Below are 17,569 nucleotides of genomic sequence, written 5' to 3'. Positions count from 1 at the left end.
AAGGAGATCGGCAAACAGATTTCGAGCGCTACTCTAACTCCAAGATTAAGTGGGTCGACCGTTTATCAGTGTGCCAATCTAACTTGCGCTCGAAATATGCCCGCAAAGAATTACAAGCGCTTACCACTTCGTAGCCACCCGAGGAATTCCCAGACTCCAGTTGCTGCCATGGCACGCGATTTTCCCCTTTTTTCTTTTCACTATAACTCGATACAACGACCACCCACTACGCAACGTTACCAGGACTCAAGTGACGAGTCCTGCAAATCGGAACCGCAATTCGAACATGCCCCGAACATAGGCGCTATCCGTAGTCAAAATTCCCCCGATCTAATTGGGGTTCTCGTTACGAAACTCTTACAGCCTAGCGTATCGTTATCGTTGAATTCCGCTGTCGCGGGGTGTTGATTGGCTGGCCAGTCTCTGGTACCCCGTAGCTTGACAGTGGCGTGGTGACGACTTCGCGAGGGTACCTGTCGTCAGTTGGGCGACGGAGGGGGGGTGGGGGCTACGGTTCGCCGGCCACCAACAGGAATCTCGTCCGCCTTGGGTTCCCTCGCGGCAGAGCTCTCCGTTGACGCTCTCTCCGTAGCCTCTTGTGAGGCCCTCCTTTCGTCGCGATCCGCCACGATTGCCATCCAGTAACGTCGTTCGAATTTACTGCCGATCCCCTGTCTGAGGCCGCATTTACTCACCACGCAAAAAAAAAATAAACAAAAATCCTGAAAAGTCTTATTCGCTAGACCGACTATGGTCCCCTCTTAGAGTCTCGGATGCGTGACCGTTATCCTGGCGCTCTTTTTCGAAATGAGCCGCGGTCTGCTCCGCGGGCTCCCTAAGTTTATGGTCCGTTTAGAGTTCGGGGAGCCGTGTGGAACGCGCAGTAAAAATGCCACGTTACAAAATATATATACTAATTTACATTTTTTTTCCCTCAGAGACTATTTTTCAATATCCTCATATCTCCGTGCCACTTCAACGGGAATAATTTAATATTCCGGGACGAATCCAGAATCCACTTGGCGGCGTAAAATCGCAACTTGAAATCATATTACAATTAGTAACTTCGATGGGGTACCTCGGTGAAGTCGGCCATGTTGACCGGTCAGCTCTGTCGCAAAAGCGCGATTTTTCAAGCGCCCCAATATCACTATACTAAAATACCAGTTAAGGGACAACACCACTGTAACCCCCTGTTTTTCTGCCGTTTTTCAAGAATTTTTTTTGTGGGAAAAAAAAGAGATATTCTAAACTTTTTTTTTTTGTTTTGTTTGTTGTTTATTAAAGATACATAAAAAAAATTTATTCATTCTTCACGCCCCATGGTGGCGCTGGGGAAGCTCCCGCGTCAGGTGCTGTTGCCTCTGCAATGATTCGCGGCACGGAGCAGAACTATCGTCAAAGTCGATCTGAAAAAAAATACCGAGTGTTTTCGTTAATAATATGATATTTTGAAGAGAAGTACACAGGGGTTTGAGGAAATATTGATTTTTGAAAATTAGGCACGCTTCTGAAATTCAAGGTCGGTTTTCGAGCAAAATTTCTCGTCAAAAAAAGGCTATAATTTTTTTATTTATTGAGATATCGAAAAAATCCTGTGCACTTCTTTAGATAATCTAGTTTTATAGATGCAGTCCAAATTTGAAGTCGATCGGATAAAAATTGCTTGAGTTCTGCTGCGTGCCGCACTCAAAAAAGTGGTTCTGAGAAAAACGCGTTTAAAGTTTGGAGTTTGTGGAATCGTCTCAGCAGTGTGGCCCTCCAAAAAATCACTGATTTTCGCGATTTGTTTTTTTAATGTTAAAATAAACTATTCGGTCCGGTTTTTTTTTCATAACCAAATACATTCATGACGATTACGAAATGATTTTTGTTACGTTTATTTAATAAGTTTATAACAGTTAAATAAATTGTGGTAATGACACACAAAGAAAAAGGTCCTGCACGGTGACCACTATTGCGGCCGCAATTTTGATCCGAAACAAAAATTTCAAAAAGATTATCAATCTGTAGAAAATTTGCTATGAATTTCGATTCGAAAATTTCAGAGAATGTTTATTGAAGTCCGATAATGCATAAAAAAAAATCGATTTTTCGAAAATTTGAAACTGAAACGGTCCCTCAATTTATGTGATAAATTGGAAAAAAAATTTTTTACCCAATCAGCGATTCCGGCACCATACATCTGGCCTTCAAGAAGCAAATCGAGGTCCCCAGCATCTTTTCTCGAACTTGTACAAGCTCTTCTTGCCTCTTTTGCAGCCTCCGTGAGCGAGCGCTCCGCCTGCTTGATCCGCATTGCGTCGGTTTCAACGCAAAAATTGAAACAATTCGGGCCGATGGTTACCCCCAACGTCTCCATAACTTTCATCAGGCTTCTCAGGCCATCGTTGAATAATAATATCGCGATATCAGCGGCAATATCTACGATTCTTTTGCTCCCGGACTGACACTTGGGGGCTATAGCCCAAACTGATTTGTTGTAGCTTTCGTTATTGTTTTGCGTAAAGCTGCCCAAACAACGCTCCAGCAAATCGTCTCTGCTCAAATTTTCATACACTGGCGTAATTGCCTGCAATACTACCTTAGGAAGAGGCGGCTTATGGCGATATTCAGAAATATTACCGCTTGCTGAGGCGGCGCGGGACTCCGAGCGTCACGGAGCGCTACACCGCTCCACAAAATATTTAACATCTCCCAAAATAATTATTTTTTCGACCTGGGACCAACGGCATTCTATTCTTAAATGTATTCTAGATTTTTCTAGATGGTTTTCAAAAAATCGATTTTTTGAAGCCGTCACAGTGGTGTTGTCCCTTAACTTCTTCCTGTGAATTCAAGTCCTTTCCTTCCTTTCTACTTTCGTTTTATTATTCTAAGTTTCATTTAAATTGGAGTCAGTTTGTGTGCCTGAAGTCAACCGCCAAGGTAAGGCTTCTGCCTTTGAATTGTACGGTTACGAAGTTGCTCATAATTTCTATTCTTTCTTCTGGTATTTATCGACTTTGTGTGAATCACGGTCCACGGTTTAAAGTTGCACTAAGCCGCCGTGTGGCTGCATGATTTCGGTCATTAATATTATATTTATTGTTTCTTGGTTGCATCGTGTGATGCCAGTTTTGTGTGAATCATGGTCCACGGCTTAAAGTTGCAGTAAGCCGCCGTGTGACTGCATGATTTCAGTAATTTATTATTTTCGTATCTGAGCGACCTCGTAACTGCCGAATAATTGCCTCTCTTGTATTTATGATTTTTCTAATTATTTGTGAATCTCTATTAGCCTGCTTCTGCACTTTCTACCGTATTTTTTGAGCCCTATTGGCTTTATATTTCATTCTATACTTTTTTGTAATAGTAGTGTGCTTTATATTTTATTTCTGTTATCGCTTATTATATTTTGATTTATTTTTGTGCCTATTGTATCACATATCGAGTTCCTTGGAGTACAAGCGAGCGTAGAATCAGCCCTAGATATTACCGCACATTTTCTTTATTGCTATTGGCAATTTCATATTATTTTTGCCTGTTATTTATTTCTCTGTATTTTGTTAAATTAAGTTCTGTGAATTATTCTTTTGTATTGCGGTGAATTTTAGTGTATTTCTCTATTTTGTAAACTCTCCGAAATCCTCTCACTCTCATAATTTTGTATTTTGTATTCTCTCAAAAGTTATGTTTAGGAATTCATTATTCAATTCCTCAAGTACGTAATAATTCTAAATCGTCGAATCTACCGTTTCTGAATAATTCTACCGAAGGCTATCTAGTCGATCGTTTGCCGACGGGGTAAATTGTTACTGAATGTCAATCTCTCTTACTGGTCATAATTTATGGTAAATTTGTCGTATTATCTACCGAACTATCGTCTCGTTGTTTTCTACCGATCGCAGTAAAGTTCTCTCGTTCTAATTGACAGAATAATAATTTTCGTAGCATCATTTGCAACTTGGGTAAGATCACGTCGCCCAGTGACGTGTAGTTTTAAGTCAACTCTTGCATTATATCGCATCTCCTGACCTACGTTCATTTTACTCTGTTAACTACCGTCTCTCGTTCAAAACTACCGTTTACTGCTATTCTACCGAAATTTTTGTGAACAACGATTATTTATTTTATTAACTACCGCTGTCGATACCATCTTATTTGCCTGTCTCAATCATGTAACCTTCTCGACAATATATGAACGATTGACCTGTTCATTTTCCTTTTGCCTGGAGTTTATTCTTTATTTTGTTATTTTCTTTAATTCTGGAATTACTGTTAGCTGCCTTGAGTTCCGCCACTCTACCGGGATGGACGCGATCGTACCTGTGCCTAGCCAGCCATACAACGGGTTCTCTATTTATCTCTTTTGTACGGTTTTGTGTTAATTTTATTGATTTGCATTATTGTTTGAAAATCGACGCTAACGCGTCTGGCGCCCAACGTAATTATTTTGTTATAGTTGATATAGCGGATAAGTTGAGAATCGCGCCAAAGTGTCAACGGTAAGTCCTCATCCGAGGGTAACAGAATTTAGCGTTACAAATTGGCGCCCAACGTGGGGCCACACAAAAGGCCAGCTACAGAAAAATTTCAGTTAATAATTCAATTAAGAACTTGAGAGAGAATAAGAGAGAGAGAGAGAGAGTGAAAGAGAGAAATTATTATTAACAAAAGAAACCTTTTCCCGCTTTTATTCAGTCAGTTACTAACGTAAAGATTCAAGGAGATCTTGAAAAACAGTTGATATTGAGTGACCAATCGACCCAAAATATTTGAATATTTAGCGGACTGAACATCCCGGATTACAGATATTATTCCGACGACGGTATAATCCCTCGCGAGTCTTACTTCTAGACGACGCATTGTTCGCGGAGAGCAGCGCGCGGCCCATAACAATTTTTTCTATCGCCCGCTATAGTTGTTGACAACTGACGAGAGAGACCGTATTTCTTGCTCGTGACCGCGTATTGACACTCAGGATCAGCCGTGTTTCGTTACAAGCAGTATTTTAAATCGTAAACAATAATACATGCCTTCGTTGCCGTCTGTAAAAGACTCGTGGATATATTTATTAACTGCAGCGGAATTACGTCACGAGCTAAGGCAGCGTGCATTATCAACAGGAGGAACTTTACCGACTTTACGAGATCGTTTAATCCGATTCTACCGAATTTCTCGCGGAGAAATGGCTGATCCCGCGACTCCCGATAAAACGAGGCTTGATGCCGAAGCCGGCACCTCGTCTGTATAGTAGGGGAGCCCAAGAAGGGATTTTGGGTGTTATTCAAGCGCGACAGAACAATATAAGGGAGGAAACCTTTCACCCTGTTATGTACGACCACCATATATGAACCCTTAATATACAAGGGTGCGTCTAGGGTAGCCAATCAGATTAGTAAAAAAAAATCGATCCTCAAATTAATTCGAGCTCGTCAGATTAATAGAAGGTAAGTTAATTACATGGAAAAAAGCGTCAATTTCAATATTCTGACGATTTGATCATGGTATAAGAGAATAAGCGAGTAATTAGTTTGCAAAAAAAAAACGTCACCTGGAAGTATTCGAGCGCGGTTATTTTTTTTTTTAATTTGAAGGAAATCATGTAAAAATTACGGATATAATATAATCTGACGGTTTCTACAACGTAAAAAAGCTAAAATTATTGATAAAGTGAGGTACGTGCAAGGGCTGAGAACTATGTATTTCCCACTCCGCGCTTCTCTCCCCTTCTCACTCTTTCTCTATTTCTCACTCTCTCGCACCGTCCCCCCACTACTTTCTGCGGCTATGATGCCATCTCAGCTGATCACAATACAACGCGGTCGTGTTCGTGGATTTGTGACGCTTTGGTTTGTTTATTGTGTTTTAAAAAAGTTAAAAGTCATTTTATTTAATAACAGCCATATTTTTCTTAGGATTGTTTTCAAAAACTGAGAATTATTAATTGAGGATATAACAAGTAATTTTTTTCAAAAAAAACATAAACAAGCAGTATTTATTTTTTTGTAAATAATTTTTAAAGTTGGTGACTTGCGATGATTCACGTGAGTGGAAGTAAGTGAGCGATAGTCGGTTAAGAAAGACAGCACTAGTGAGTGAGAAAGAAAACAATAGCCATTGACTATTGGTGTCCTTTACATGTCACGGTACTACCTTGAGCTGTCAGAACAATGAAATTCCTCCACATAATTATCAGATTATAGGTTAGCACAACAAGGACATCGAGCTGAACTGTCTGCATATAAATCTGATGAGCTTGAGTATTTCAAGGTCACTATTTTTTTTTTACATTTTCAAAAATCGGCTGTGAGTTCTGACTGCATCCAAATCGTCAGTCTTTTGAATAGGATACCTTTTAGAGGTCACTTAACATTCCCCCTGAATATCTGATGAATAACTTTTGAATAACTTTTTTTTTTTTCATTTTCTACCCCTTCGTGCTGCCACCCCCGACTTGTAAGCCGGCAGATTAATACTTCTCTGTTACCGGAAGCACATAGGGCGTATATGATATTAATGTCTGACGCGCTCGAGTATTTCTTTATAATAAATTTTTTTTACATTTTTAAAAATTAGTACCTGGTTCCCCCGGCAGTAAAAGAGCATATATCATATGAACTTTTTTTCTTTTTAGTATCTAATCTTTATGATCCAATAGGTTCTCGCAGCGCTCGAGTGACTTACCATTTAGCCTCTTTTCCTCCCCTACTATTACAAATACCGGCGGACGAAAGACAAAGCCCACAATCGACGCGTGAAATCGGAATACGCACAGAAAATAATATGTCGCTAAATAATACTTCTCCCGGTAATATGCATGATTCATCGTCAAACCAAAACAGCGCTCCGGCTATCGATGTCAGAGGTTCTTTGGAACACCGAACGCAAAATATAGACACTGCGCGAGAATACCTCCCGATACCGCCTAGCTTTACACCGCGTCACGAAGCTCCCCCGTTCCATCATAACACGCCGCGACAACCTTTCGACTCATTCCCGACAGCTCAACCGCCGCGTTTTAATAATAACACCCCGAATACGCTCGCCGCACACGAGGCTATGCGAAAATGGAATCTAAAATTTGCAGGAACGCGTAATGAAGATTCCGAAGCTTTCTTAACGCGAATAGAGGAGGGTAGAACCTTGTTTAATTTACGCGATAATGACATCCTTAACAGTCTCCCGTTTTTCCTCTCTGGAGTAGCTTTATACTGGTTCCGAAACAAACGACCTCAATGGCACGACTTCTCCGATTTTGAACGCGCTTGGCGTCATAGGTTCGGTGATCCGAATTTACAGTTCACATTGCGTGAAGAGATCCGTAACCGTACGCAAGGCGAAAACGAGCCAGTCGTCGATTACATCACATATATGCGTGCGTATTTTAATCGATTAAATCCCAGATTCTCCCACGACGAGGAGATGGATTATACCTATCGCAACCTGCTACCGCGTTTTCAAGTGTTATTAAGAAGGAGAGATCTCGAAGATCTTGATGATTTAGAGGATACCGCCCGACAATTGGAGACGAGTTTTGCGGCAAGTAATAGATATCGAGCACCACCGACTGCCGAAAACTCACTGCTACCGGAACTAGCATATCGCGGAACACGCGCTAACTCCCGTCAATCGCGATTCGCGTTAGCCAACTTACATTTAGAGGACGAACCAAACGATAACGTTAATACTGCGTATAAAACACCTATTCGAGAAAATCGATCAAACTCGAACGTCAATAGAAAACTTTCGGATCCTAGACCTGACACGCGTTATAACCAACGACCACCTAGGAATAATACCGGCAACTGGAATCAATACTGTCAGAATGAAAACCCGAATAACGTTACCTCGCCTGTAACTTCTACCGCTCCGTCTACCGATTCCAATCCATTTCTACCGTCTACCGATCAAATAACTGCACGCACACGCCCCAGATTTGTGTGTTACAATTGCCAGCAACCTGGACATCATCAGAGGCAGTGCACCGCGCCGCGCACAAAATTCTGCTTCACGTGTGGATTGACAGGATATACCCGAGCCACATGTCCCCGGTGTGCGGAAAACTACCACGGGAACCGCGCGCAAGGGCAATCTCGGAACCCAGACTCACAATAGAGCCCAAAACCTCGCTCGAACAAATTGTCAGACTTTGTTCTTTAACTACAGAAATTAATAATACTACCGATATTAATAATACTACCGAAATTAATAATACTACCGAAATTAATAATACTACCGAAACTAATGATCTTACCGAAATCAATAATACTACCGAAATTATTAATGCTCCCGAAATTGTTAATATTACCGAAATTATTAATACTACTACCGGTCCACCTACTGAACAAACTGACTTTTGCAGTCCAGTCTACCCGCTTCACGGGAAACCACTGTTATTTCTGATTCTCAAAATATGCGATTCACGTGTAACGGCTTTATTTGACTGCGGTTCATCACGAACCTTTGTAAATTTAAAAACTTCGGTATTGATCGAATCGAGAGGTTTCCTAATTCAAAAATCTCATAGCGGAGCCGTCGTAACGGCCGCCGGCCGAAAGGCTGACGTCACGGGTGAAATAATCGTGCCGATAGAATTGGAAGGGACTACCCGCGATATTCATGTTCGCATTATACCTTCCCTTAGCTTTGATTGTATAATAGGTCTAGATTTCAGTCACACATTTGATATAATAGTAGATTTTACAGAACCTAACTGGTCATTCAAGTATAATTCTGCCGTAACTTATAAATTTCAAACGCACTCCCGATTTACTGCCGATACACAATGTAACGGAATTGTAGCTCTGAACGACGAGCAAACCGTCAAATTACGGAATTTACTAAAAACAGAGATAGCTCCAGCCTCCGATAAAATAGGTGCGACTAATTTGGCCACCCACCACATAGACGTAGGTGACCATCCCGCGATTAGGTAACGAGCGTATCGAGTATCGCCGAAGATACAAGAAGCTATCGATGAGGAGGTTGATAAAATGCTCGCTAACAGAATTATCGAACCCTCACACAGCGAATGGGCAAGTCCGATTGTAATGGTTAAAAAACCAAATGGCTCCTACCGTTTTTGTATTGACTTCCGGCAAGTAAATCAGGCATCCAAAAAAGACGCGTATCCGCTACCGCGAATGGACAGCATTCTGGACAAACTCCGATCCGCCCGATATATTTCAACTATCGACCTAAGTCAGGCATATTTCCAAATTCCTTTAACTCAAGCGAGTCGCGAAGTAACCGCTTTCATTGTTGCCGGTAAAGGACTTTTTCATTTTACGCGAATGCCGTACAGATTTACCGGAGCACCGGCTACGTTTCAACGGTTGTTAGATCGCTTAATTGGACCAGACATGGACCCATCACGGTGAGCCTTAATATTTTTAAATGAAAAGTTCGAGGACCCCAAAGCTACGATTGGGAATTTGTTATAAATCGTCTCTATAATACATTTTTCATTAACTTGAAATAATCCCCTGGGCCGTTTTTTTTATTTCTTAAAAATTCGTCAAAATTGCTATGTATAATAACTTAAACGCTAAATAAGCTGGTTCATCCTTATTATACGAGTTTGAATAAGTAACTTTTTTCAAATAAAAATTTCTTTTTCAAAAAAAAAATTATTTTATTAATTTTATAAATATGGCTAGTTTTTAGTGATTGTTGAAAAATACTTGAATAAAATATTCATGTTACTATTACAATAATGATTTGCAAGTACTTTAACTTACTTAAATATTTATTCAAACTCGTATCATAAGAATGAACCAGCTTATTTAGCGTTTAAGTTATTATACATAGCAATTTTGACGAATTTTTAAGAAATAAAAAAAACGGCCCAGGGGATTATTTCAAGTTGATGAAAAATGTATTATAGAGACGATTTATAACAAATTCCCAATCGTAGTTTTGGGGTCCTCGAACTTTTCATTTAAAAATATTAAGACTCACCGTGCCATACGCTTTCGCCTATCTGGACGATATTATCATCGCCACAAAAACATTTGACGAACACCTCGAGTGGTTACGATGCGTTTTACGAACTATCCGACACGCGAACCTCACGGTCAACCCTGATAAATGCGAATTTTGTTGCTCTGAAGTTAAATATCTCGGCTTTCTAGTTAACGAATATGGATTACAAATAGATCCAGACAAGATAGCTCCCGTTGTAAATTATCCGGTTCCACATACAGTGAAACAACTACGTCGATTTTTAGGAATGGCTTCTTCGTACCGAAGGTTTATCCCAAATCTTGCCTCGATAACCGAACCACTGACGCGGCTCTTGCGAAAAACCCAATTATGGACTTGGGCTGAATCGCAATCTCTCGCTTTCGAAGAAATTAAAAATCGATTAACTACCGCTCCAACGCTATCGTGCCCCAATTTTAATAATCCTTTCGTCGTACAAACTGATGCTAGTAATTGCGGACTAGGCGCTGTACTAACTCAAACCGACCAAGGCGGAGAACACGTGATCGCATACGCGAGCAGAACCCTATCGGATGCCGAAAGGAAGTACTCCGCTACCGAACTAGAATGCCTCGCCGTTATCTGGGCAATCGGAAAATTCCGACCGTATATCGAAGGGTACCATTTAACGGTCGTGACCGGCCATAGCAGCCTCCAATGGCTTCACAAGCGAAAGAATCCTACCGGTCGATTAGCTAGATGGTCACTTGAATTACTTGGTTATGATTTTACTACTGTATACCGCAAGGGCGCCTTGAATCACGTGCCGGACGCACTTTCCCGAATCCCGGAACCTGATGTTGCTTTAAATTCATTTTCTACCGCCGATGAAGCTACCGCCACTATCGTACCAGATCAATCAACCTGGTACGACTGCCGGAAACGCGACGTCGAAAACACTCCCGGAAAGTTCCCGGATTGGAAAATAGAAACTGGTCGCCTATACGTTCGACGCACAGACCCTTTAATCGGCGCGTTAGTACAAGACTTACACGCTTGGAAATTAGTCATAGCCGAAGAGCAACGCGAAACCGTTTTACAAGAAGCTCACGATGACCCTCAGTCTGATCATCCGGGAATAGAGAAAACCTACCGCCGTTTAGCTACCCGTTATTATTGGCCCGGAATGTACCATACCGCTACCGAATACGTGAGAAAGTGCGATACTTGTCAAAAATGTAAAGTGACCCAAGCTGCCCCCGCGGGTTTAATGGGAAGGCGCATCGTAGAACAACCTTGGATCGTCGTAGCAGCTGACATAATGGGACCATTTCCCCCGAGTAAATCTGGCTTTGCGTACGTACTGGTAATGCAAGATCTCTTTACCAAATGGATTGAATGCGCTTCCCTTAGAAAAGCTACCGGACAAAAGATTAGTGAAACGTTCAAAGATTTAGTACTATCGAGGTGGGGAACTCCCCAGGTGTTGCTCACGGATAATGGAACGGAATTTAATAACCGTACAATCAAGGAACTTGCGGAGGCCCATGGCATAAAACATACCACGACACCACCGTATCATCCACAAGCCAACCCGGTCGAAAGGGTTAACCGCGTTCTAAAGACCATGATAGTTACCTTTTTGAACGACGATCACCGAGAATGGGACCGACACCTCTCAGACTTCCGATTCGCGTACAACACCGCGCACCATACCTCACTCAATACAAGTCCCGCTTTCCTAAATCTGGGCCGCGTACCCGAACCAATTAATTCCTACCGACGATCAGCTACTGACAAAATCGAGATAGAACCCACACCTCCGTAATTATGGGCAGAGCGAATGACACATATCCAACTACTTAGGGACTGGGTCACGGAAAACCTTGACGACGCCTTCGCTAAAGAAGCGCGATACTATGATCTCCGACGGCGAGATCAAGCTTTCGCTGTGAACGACCTTGTACTAAAACGACAGCACACGCTGTCGTCTGCTACTCAACATGTTGCTGCCAAACTGGCGCCAAAATTTAGTGGACCCTACCGAATCTCCCGTTTTCTCTCTCCGGTGGTGGTTGAACTACAACAAGTAGATGGGAATAATGTAGTGGGAAAAATGCATGTAAAAGACCTGAAGACCTATAGAACTTAGCCTTCGTAACTCAACAGCCAAGCCAAGCCAATATCATGGGAGACGAGGCCCCTCCGCCTGCCTACGTCCTGCGCGGCTGGCGTCGGCTGGAACCATTCGCAGAGTTCATCCGGTTTATGCCAGTGTGGTGCCCCGACCTCGCTCGCGAGGTCCGGCTGGCCTACATCGAGGCCGAGGAGGACTGTCGGATACTCCAAACGGCCCAAGCGGCCCGGGGAACGGTGCGAGAGATGCCGGAGGGCGTGGACCAGGCCGTCCAGACCGAACCACTGGATGAGCCGGTTGCCTGCCCGCCGTGTTGCTGCCGCTGTCGCGATCCTTCTCCCGTTTCCGCTTCCTCTACCGAACCCCATCCGTCTACCGTTTTCACCGCCTCTCCCGACTCCACCTGTTCTACCGAATCTTTCGACACTACCGTTCCCCTTCCCTCCTCATCCTCCTCCCAAGTCTCCTCTCCCGAAATAAGCGACAGGCAGGAAGAGGCATCGAACAAGACCCTGCAACCACCAACTAGCCGGAAACCGAGGCGAACGGTCAGCTTCGCCGAGTCCGGGGCCGTTAAAAAGGACACGACCAGGCCACTACCACCACGGTCTGAGTCGCCGGACTTCGGCTTTACGCCGAAGGTCCGCACGGACAAACTTAAGGCCGCAGCCGCTCCACCACCTGCACCATCCACATCGGCACCAGCGCCAGCCCCGGCGGTACGCGACCCCCGGGCATGTTGCAATTGCGACGAGGTGGGACACCTTGCCCGTCAATGTACAAAGCCAAAGAGGAAGTTCTGTCACGGGTGTAAACAGCCCGGCTTCACGAAAGCAAAGTGTCCGCGGTGCCGCGTCGGTTGGGCGCTCGACTTCCTAGAGAGACATCAGGTCCGGCCCCGCAAGGCGGACAACTCTCACTTCACGGGCCCATACCAGCGCCGGGAGCCTAAGGATCCGCCACCCTAAGTGCCCCTCGGTTAAATTTTTTTTTCTAAATTCTATTTCGGCCTATCTAATTCAAAATTCTATTTCGACCTTCCAGTTTTTACTAAATTCACCTAAATCCAATTTTTTTTCTACCGATTTTCCTTATCTACCGTATCTACCGCTTGTTAACATTTCCTACCGTTTCTTTTTTCTATCGTCTATCTACCGTTTGTTAACTTCTCTACCGTCTCTACCGTCTTCAGCTACCGTCAACCTACCGTAAAGATCTAACTTCATTTCCGCAACGCTAAGCTATCGGAAAACTTAACTCCACCTTCACCGTTCGAGTCATTGTCTAAATTCCACCTTATTTCTACCGTCTGATTTATCCTCAAATGCGTAACTTCATTTCTACCGTTTTAAGCTACCGTCAAAACTTTACTTCAGTTCTACCGTTCCGAGCTGTCGTGAAAATTTAACGTCCTTCCTACCGATTTAAGCTACCGTGAAAAAACTCCGATTCTGACTTATTCCGTCGACGTTACCTGTTTCGTAATCACTCTAAACAACCCTCTATATCAACTGATTTCTCGCAAAAACCGTCACTGACTGAGGTAAAGGCAAAAACTTCTGAACCGAAAGCAAAAACCAACAATCACCGCTCGGTTGTACAAGCCAAAATTAACTGACTCGCCTTTTGTGTGATCGTTTACCATACTTTTCTCATTTTATTAACTAACGCACACTATCATACGACAGAAACTACCGAAGCATACGCGTTTTCCGTTTCTACCGTCTCTTACGTAATTTCCGTTAATTCTTTTGGCTAGTGTTGTCAATGGACAACGAAACCAATTATTCGTCAGTTTACGGGTCAGCCTCCATAATTTCTAATAAGAGCCTTCGTGACTTTACCTAGGTTGAAGACCTGCCCGCTCTCCCCCTGGGGGGAGGGGGTTGTAACGTGGCGTTTCAGAATCGCCCGTCACAAGGGCACACAACCGCTATTATTTTTAGTTTACGCTTCCGCAGCAGGGTACTCCAACCGAACTCGATACAAAATAGGCAATAACTACTTTCAACTAATTCTTTTTTGTAAATTCTTTATTTCGCGCTTCGGCGCACGCTAACAAGGTACTTGGACGACAACGATCCCGACCAACAAGGGACCACTAGCTACCGCTTGCAGCTCTCGACGACTTCGCCTACTGACGGTCTCATCAGACTACACTGGCTACCTTGGTGCACCTTTATATACACCTGGGGTAGCATCCACCCGAACCTTCCGTATCTACTGCCTGTACAAAAGCCGGTGGAGGTGAACAATGAGGCGTCACTCTCCACCCGGTAACTTTGGCCGAGAGGCACCCTGTGTATGCCTCTGCCAAAGAAGTCCCCGATGATAGGCAGCCTGGACCGTAAACCGAAGCAGCTACAAAATCGTACGAGTTGGTGTCAACGACGAAATCGCGAGCAGCACATTACACCACATCTAGCGGTAATTTTGGAAAACGTATGACCACGCAGTAACCAATATTCGCCACAGGGGGATGGCCTATTTGCGGTGGAGGTCAACCCATCAATCAAAGAAGAAGAATCACCTCACGACAACCGCGAGATCGGCGAGACGAACTACGACCTGCTATTCTACGCTTGACCTGCTGAGAGACAGCATCGTTCTTCCGCATCCTTCCGATTATTCTCTCGATTTAAGCTACCGATCCTTCTTCCTTTCATTCTACCATTATTGTATCTACTGTTTTTCCATACTCTCTATCGTTGCACTACCGTTAACTTCTTCCTGTGAATTCAAGTCCTTTCCTTCCTTTCTACTTTCGTTTTATTATTCTAAGTTTCATTTAAATTGGAGTCAGTTTGTGTGCCTGAAGTCAACCGCCAAGGTAAGGCTTCTGCCTTTGAATTGTACGGTTACGAAGTTGCTCATAATTTCTATTCTTTCTTCTGGTATTTATCGACTTTGTGTGAATCACGGTCCACGGTTTAAAGTTGCACTAAGCCGCCGTGTGGCTGCATGATTTCGGTCATTAATATTATATTTATTGTTTCTTGGTTGCATCGTGTGATGCCAGTTTTGTGTGAATCATGGTCCACGGCTTAAAGTTGCAGTAAGCCGCCGTGTGACTGCATGATTTCAGTAATTTATTATTTTCGTATCTGAGCGACCTCGTAACTGCCGAATAATTGCCTCTCTTGTATTTATGATTTTTCTAATTATTTGTGAATCTCTATTAGCCTGCTTCTGCACTTTCTACCGTATTTTTTGAGCCCTATTGGCTTTATATTTCATTCTATACTTTTTTGTAATAGTAGTGTGCTTTATATTTTATTTCTGTTATCGCTTATTATATTTTGATTTATTTTTGTGCCTATTGTATCACATATCGAGTTCCTTGGAGTACAAGCGAGCGTAGAATCAGCCCTAGATATTACCGCACATTTTCTTTATTGCTATTGGCAATTTCATATTATTTTTGCCTGTTATTTATTTCTCTGTATTTTGTTAAATTAAGTTCTGTGAATTATTCTTTTGTATTGCGGTGAATTTTAGTGTATTTCTCTATTTTGTAAACTCTCCGAAATCCTCTCACTCTCATAATTTTGTATTTTGTATTCTCTCAAAAGTTATGTTTAGGAATTCATTATTCAATTCCTCAAGTACGTAATAATTCTAAATCGTCGAATCTACCGTTTCTGAATAATTCTACCGAAGGCTATCTAGTCGATCGTTTGCCGACGGGGTAAATTGTTACTGAATGTCAATCTCTCTTACTGGTCATAATTTATGGTAAATTTGTCGTATTATCTACCGAACTATCGTCTCGTTGTTTTCTACCGATCGCAGTAAAGTTCTCTCGTTCTAATTGACAGAATAATAATTTTCGTAGCATCATTTGCAACTTGGGTAAGATCACGTCGCCCAGTGACGTGTAGTTTTAAGTCAACTCTTGCATTATATCGCATCTCCTGACCTACGTTCATTTTACTCTGTTAACTACCGTCTCTCGTTCAAAACTACCGTTTACTGCTATTCTACCGAAATTTTTGTGAACAACGATTATTTATTTTATTAACTACCGCTGTCGATACCATCTTATTTGCCTGTCTCAATCATGTAACCTTCTCGACAATATATGAACGATTGACCTGTTCATTTTCCTTTTGCCTGGAGTTTATTCTTTATTTTGTTATTTTCTTTAATTCTGGAATTACTGTTAGCTGCCTTGAGTTCCGCCACTCTACCGGGATGGACGCGATCGTACCTGTGCCTAGCCAGCCATACAACGGGTTCTCTATTTATCTCTTTTGTACGGTTTTGTGTTAATTTTATTGATTTGCATTATTGTTTGAAAATCGACGCTAACGCGTCTGGCGCCCAACGTAATTATTTTGTTATAGTTGATATAGCGGATAAGTTGAGAATCGCGCCAAAGTGTCAACGGTAAGTCCTCATCCGAGGTTAACAGAATTTAGCGTTACAATCTACATAGATCATTGAAGGCGAAAGTTCTTGTATGCTCCTCTTCTGCCTATTCTGCAAGGCCGGAGTTTTTAATTGCTGAAATTTTCAGCGCATGTAGGTCTAAGTTGGCCTTCAGCGTAGTGTATCGTCCGCCTAAGATCGGTTACATGTCAGACTTTGAGGAAGCTTTCCTGCAGTACAGTCAAGCCTATAAAAGTAATATTGTCATGGGTGACTTTAATGCAGACTTGTGTTCGAATAGCTTTGATGCTAATAATCTTAAGTCATTTTTTTTAAGTGTGAGTATGGATATTGTTCCTTACTGCCCGACGCATCACACTGCTACAAACAGTACATGGCTTGACGTCTGCGCGCTTAATGACCTCTCCAAAGTCTCGGGTTATTCACAATTACCTGTTGCCTTTTTATCAAGTCATGACCTGATTAGTGTCAGTTTTCTGTCTATTTCTGATAAGATTGAACCACGCGAAATCATATATAGAGACTTCAAGCTCCTTAACTCCCAAGCCTTTAAACTTGACATTGAAGCCTGCGACTGGTCGCAGGTATTCACTGCTACCTCGATTGACACCAAAGTTGACCTACTAAATACTTTCGTACTAGAGACAATAAATAAACATGCTCCAGTTCGTAAAGCCCAGCTAAGGCGTCCTCCAGCTCCTTGGCTGGATAACAATATTAAGACGCTCGTGAGAGAGCGGGACGCTCTCTACAAAGCATTCCGGAGAACTAGATCACTTGTCGTCAGAGATTAATACCGAGTCCTGCGTGGTCGTGTCAAAGCCATGATTTTAGCTGCAAAAAGCAAACACTACATGTCGAAGTTTAGAGGACTCAAAGATCAGAAGTCAATATGGCGCGAACTTCGGAGAATTGGAATAGCCAAATCGAATGAAGACAATGTGCCTGGGAATGTATCTCTAGAAGACCTGAACAACTTTTTCGCTGAACCTTTTGAACGCGACAGGCATGCCAGCACCGTGGATAAACTAGCTACAATGACGTCGCGCCTTGCACCCTTCAGAGACGGTAACTTTTATTTTAATTCAGTAACTACGGAATGTCTTATGCGTAATTTGTTCAAGTCAAAAT

The 17,569-nt window shown here is 42.6% G+C and overlaps 1 protein-coding gene across 1 annotated transcript; it reads left to right on the top strand.

Annotated features, from left to right (window-relative positions):
• The first annotated feature begins 16,623 nt into the window (after positions 1–16,623).
• LOC124307960 (uncharacterized) lies at positions 16,624–17,232 on the top strand. Its single transcript, XM_046770209.1, has one exon. The coding sequence runs from the start codon at positions 16,624–16,626 to the stop codon at positions 17,230–17,232; it is 609 nt and encodes a 202-aa protein (XP_046626165.1).
• The last annotated feature ends 337 nt before the right edge of the window (positions 17,233–17,569 follow it).

The sequence above is a fragment of the Neodiprion virginianus genome, chromosome 6 (assembly GCF_021901495.1).
Source record: "Neodiprion virginianus isolate iyNeoVirg1 chromosome 6, iyNeoVirg1.1, whole genome shotgun sequence".
Taxonomy (NCBI): domain Eukaryota; kingdom Metazoa; phylum Arthropoda; class Insecta; order Hymenoptera; family Diprionidae; genus Neodiprion; species Neodiprion virginianus.
This window is presented reverse-complemented; position numbering and strand designations above follow the sequence as displayed.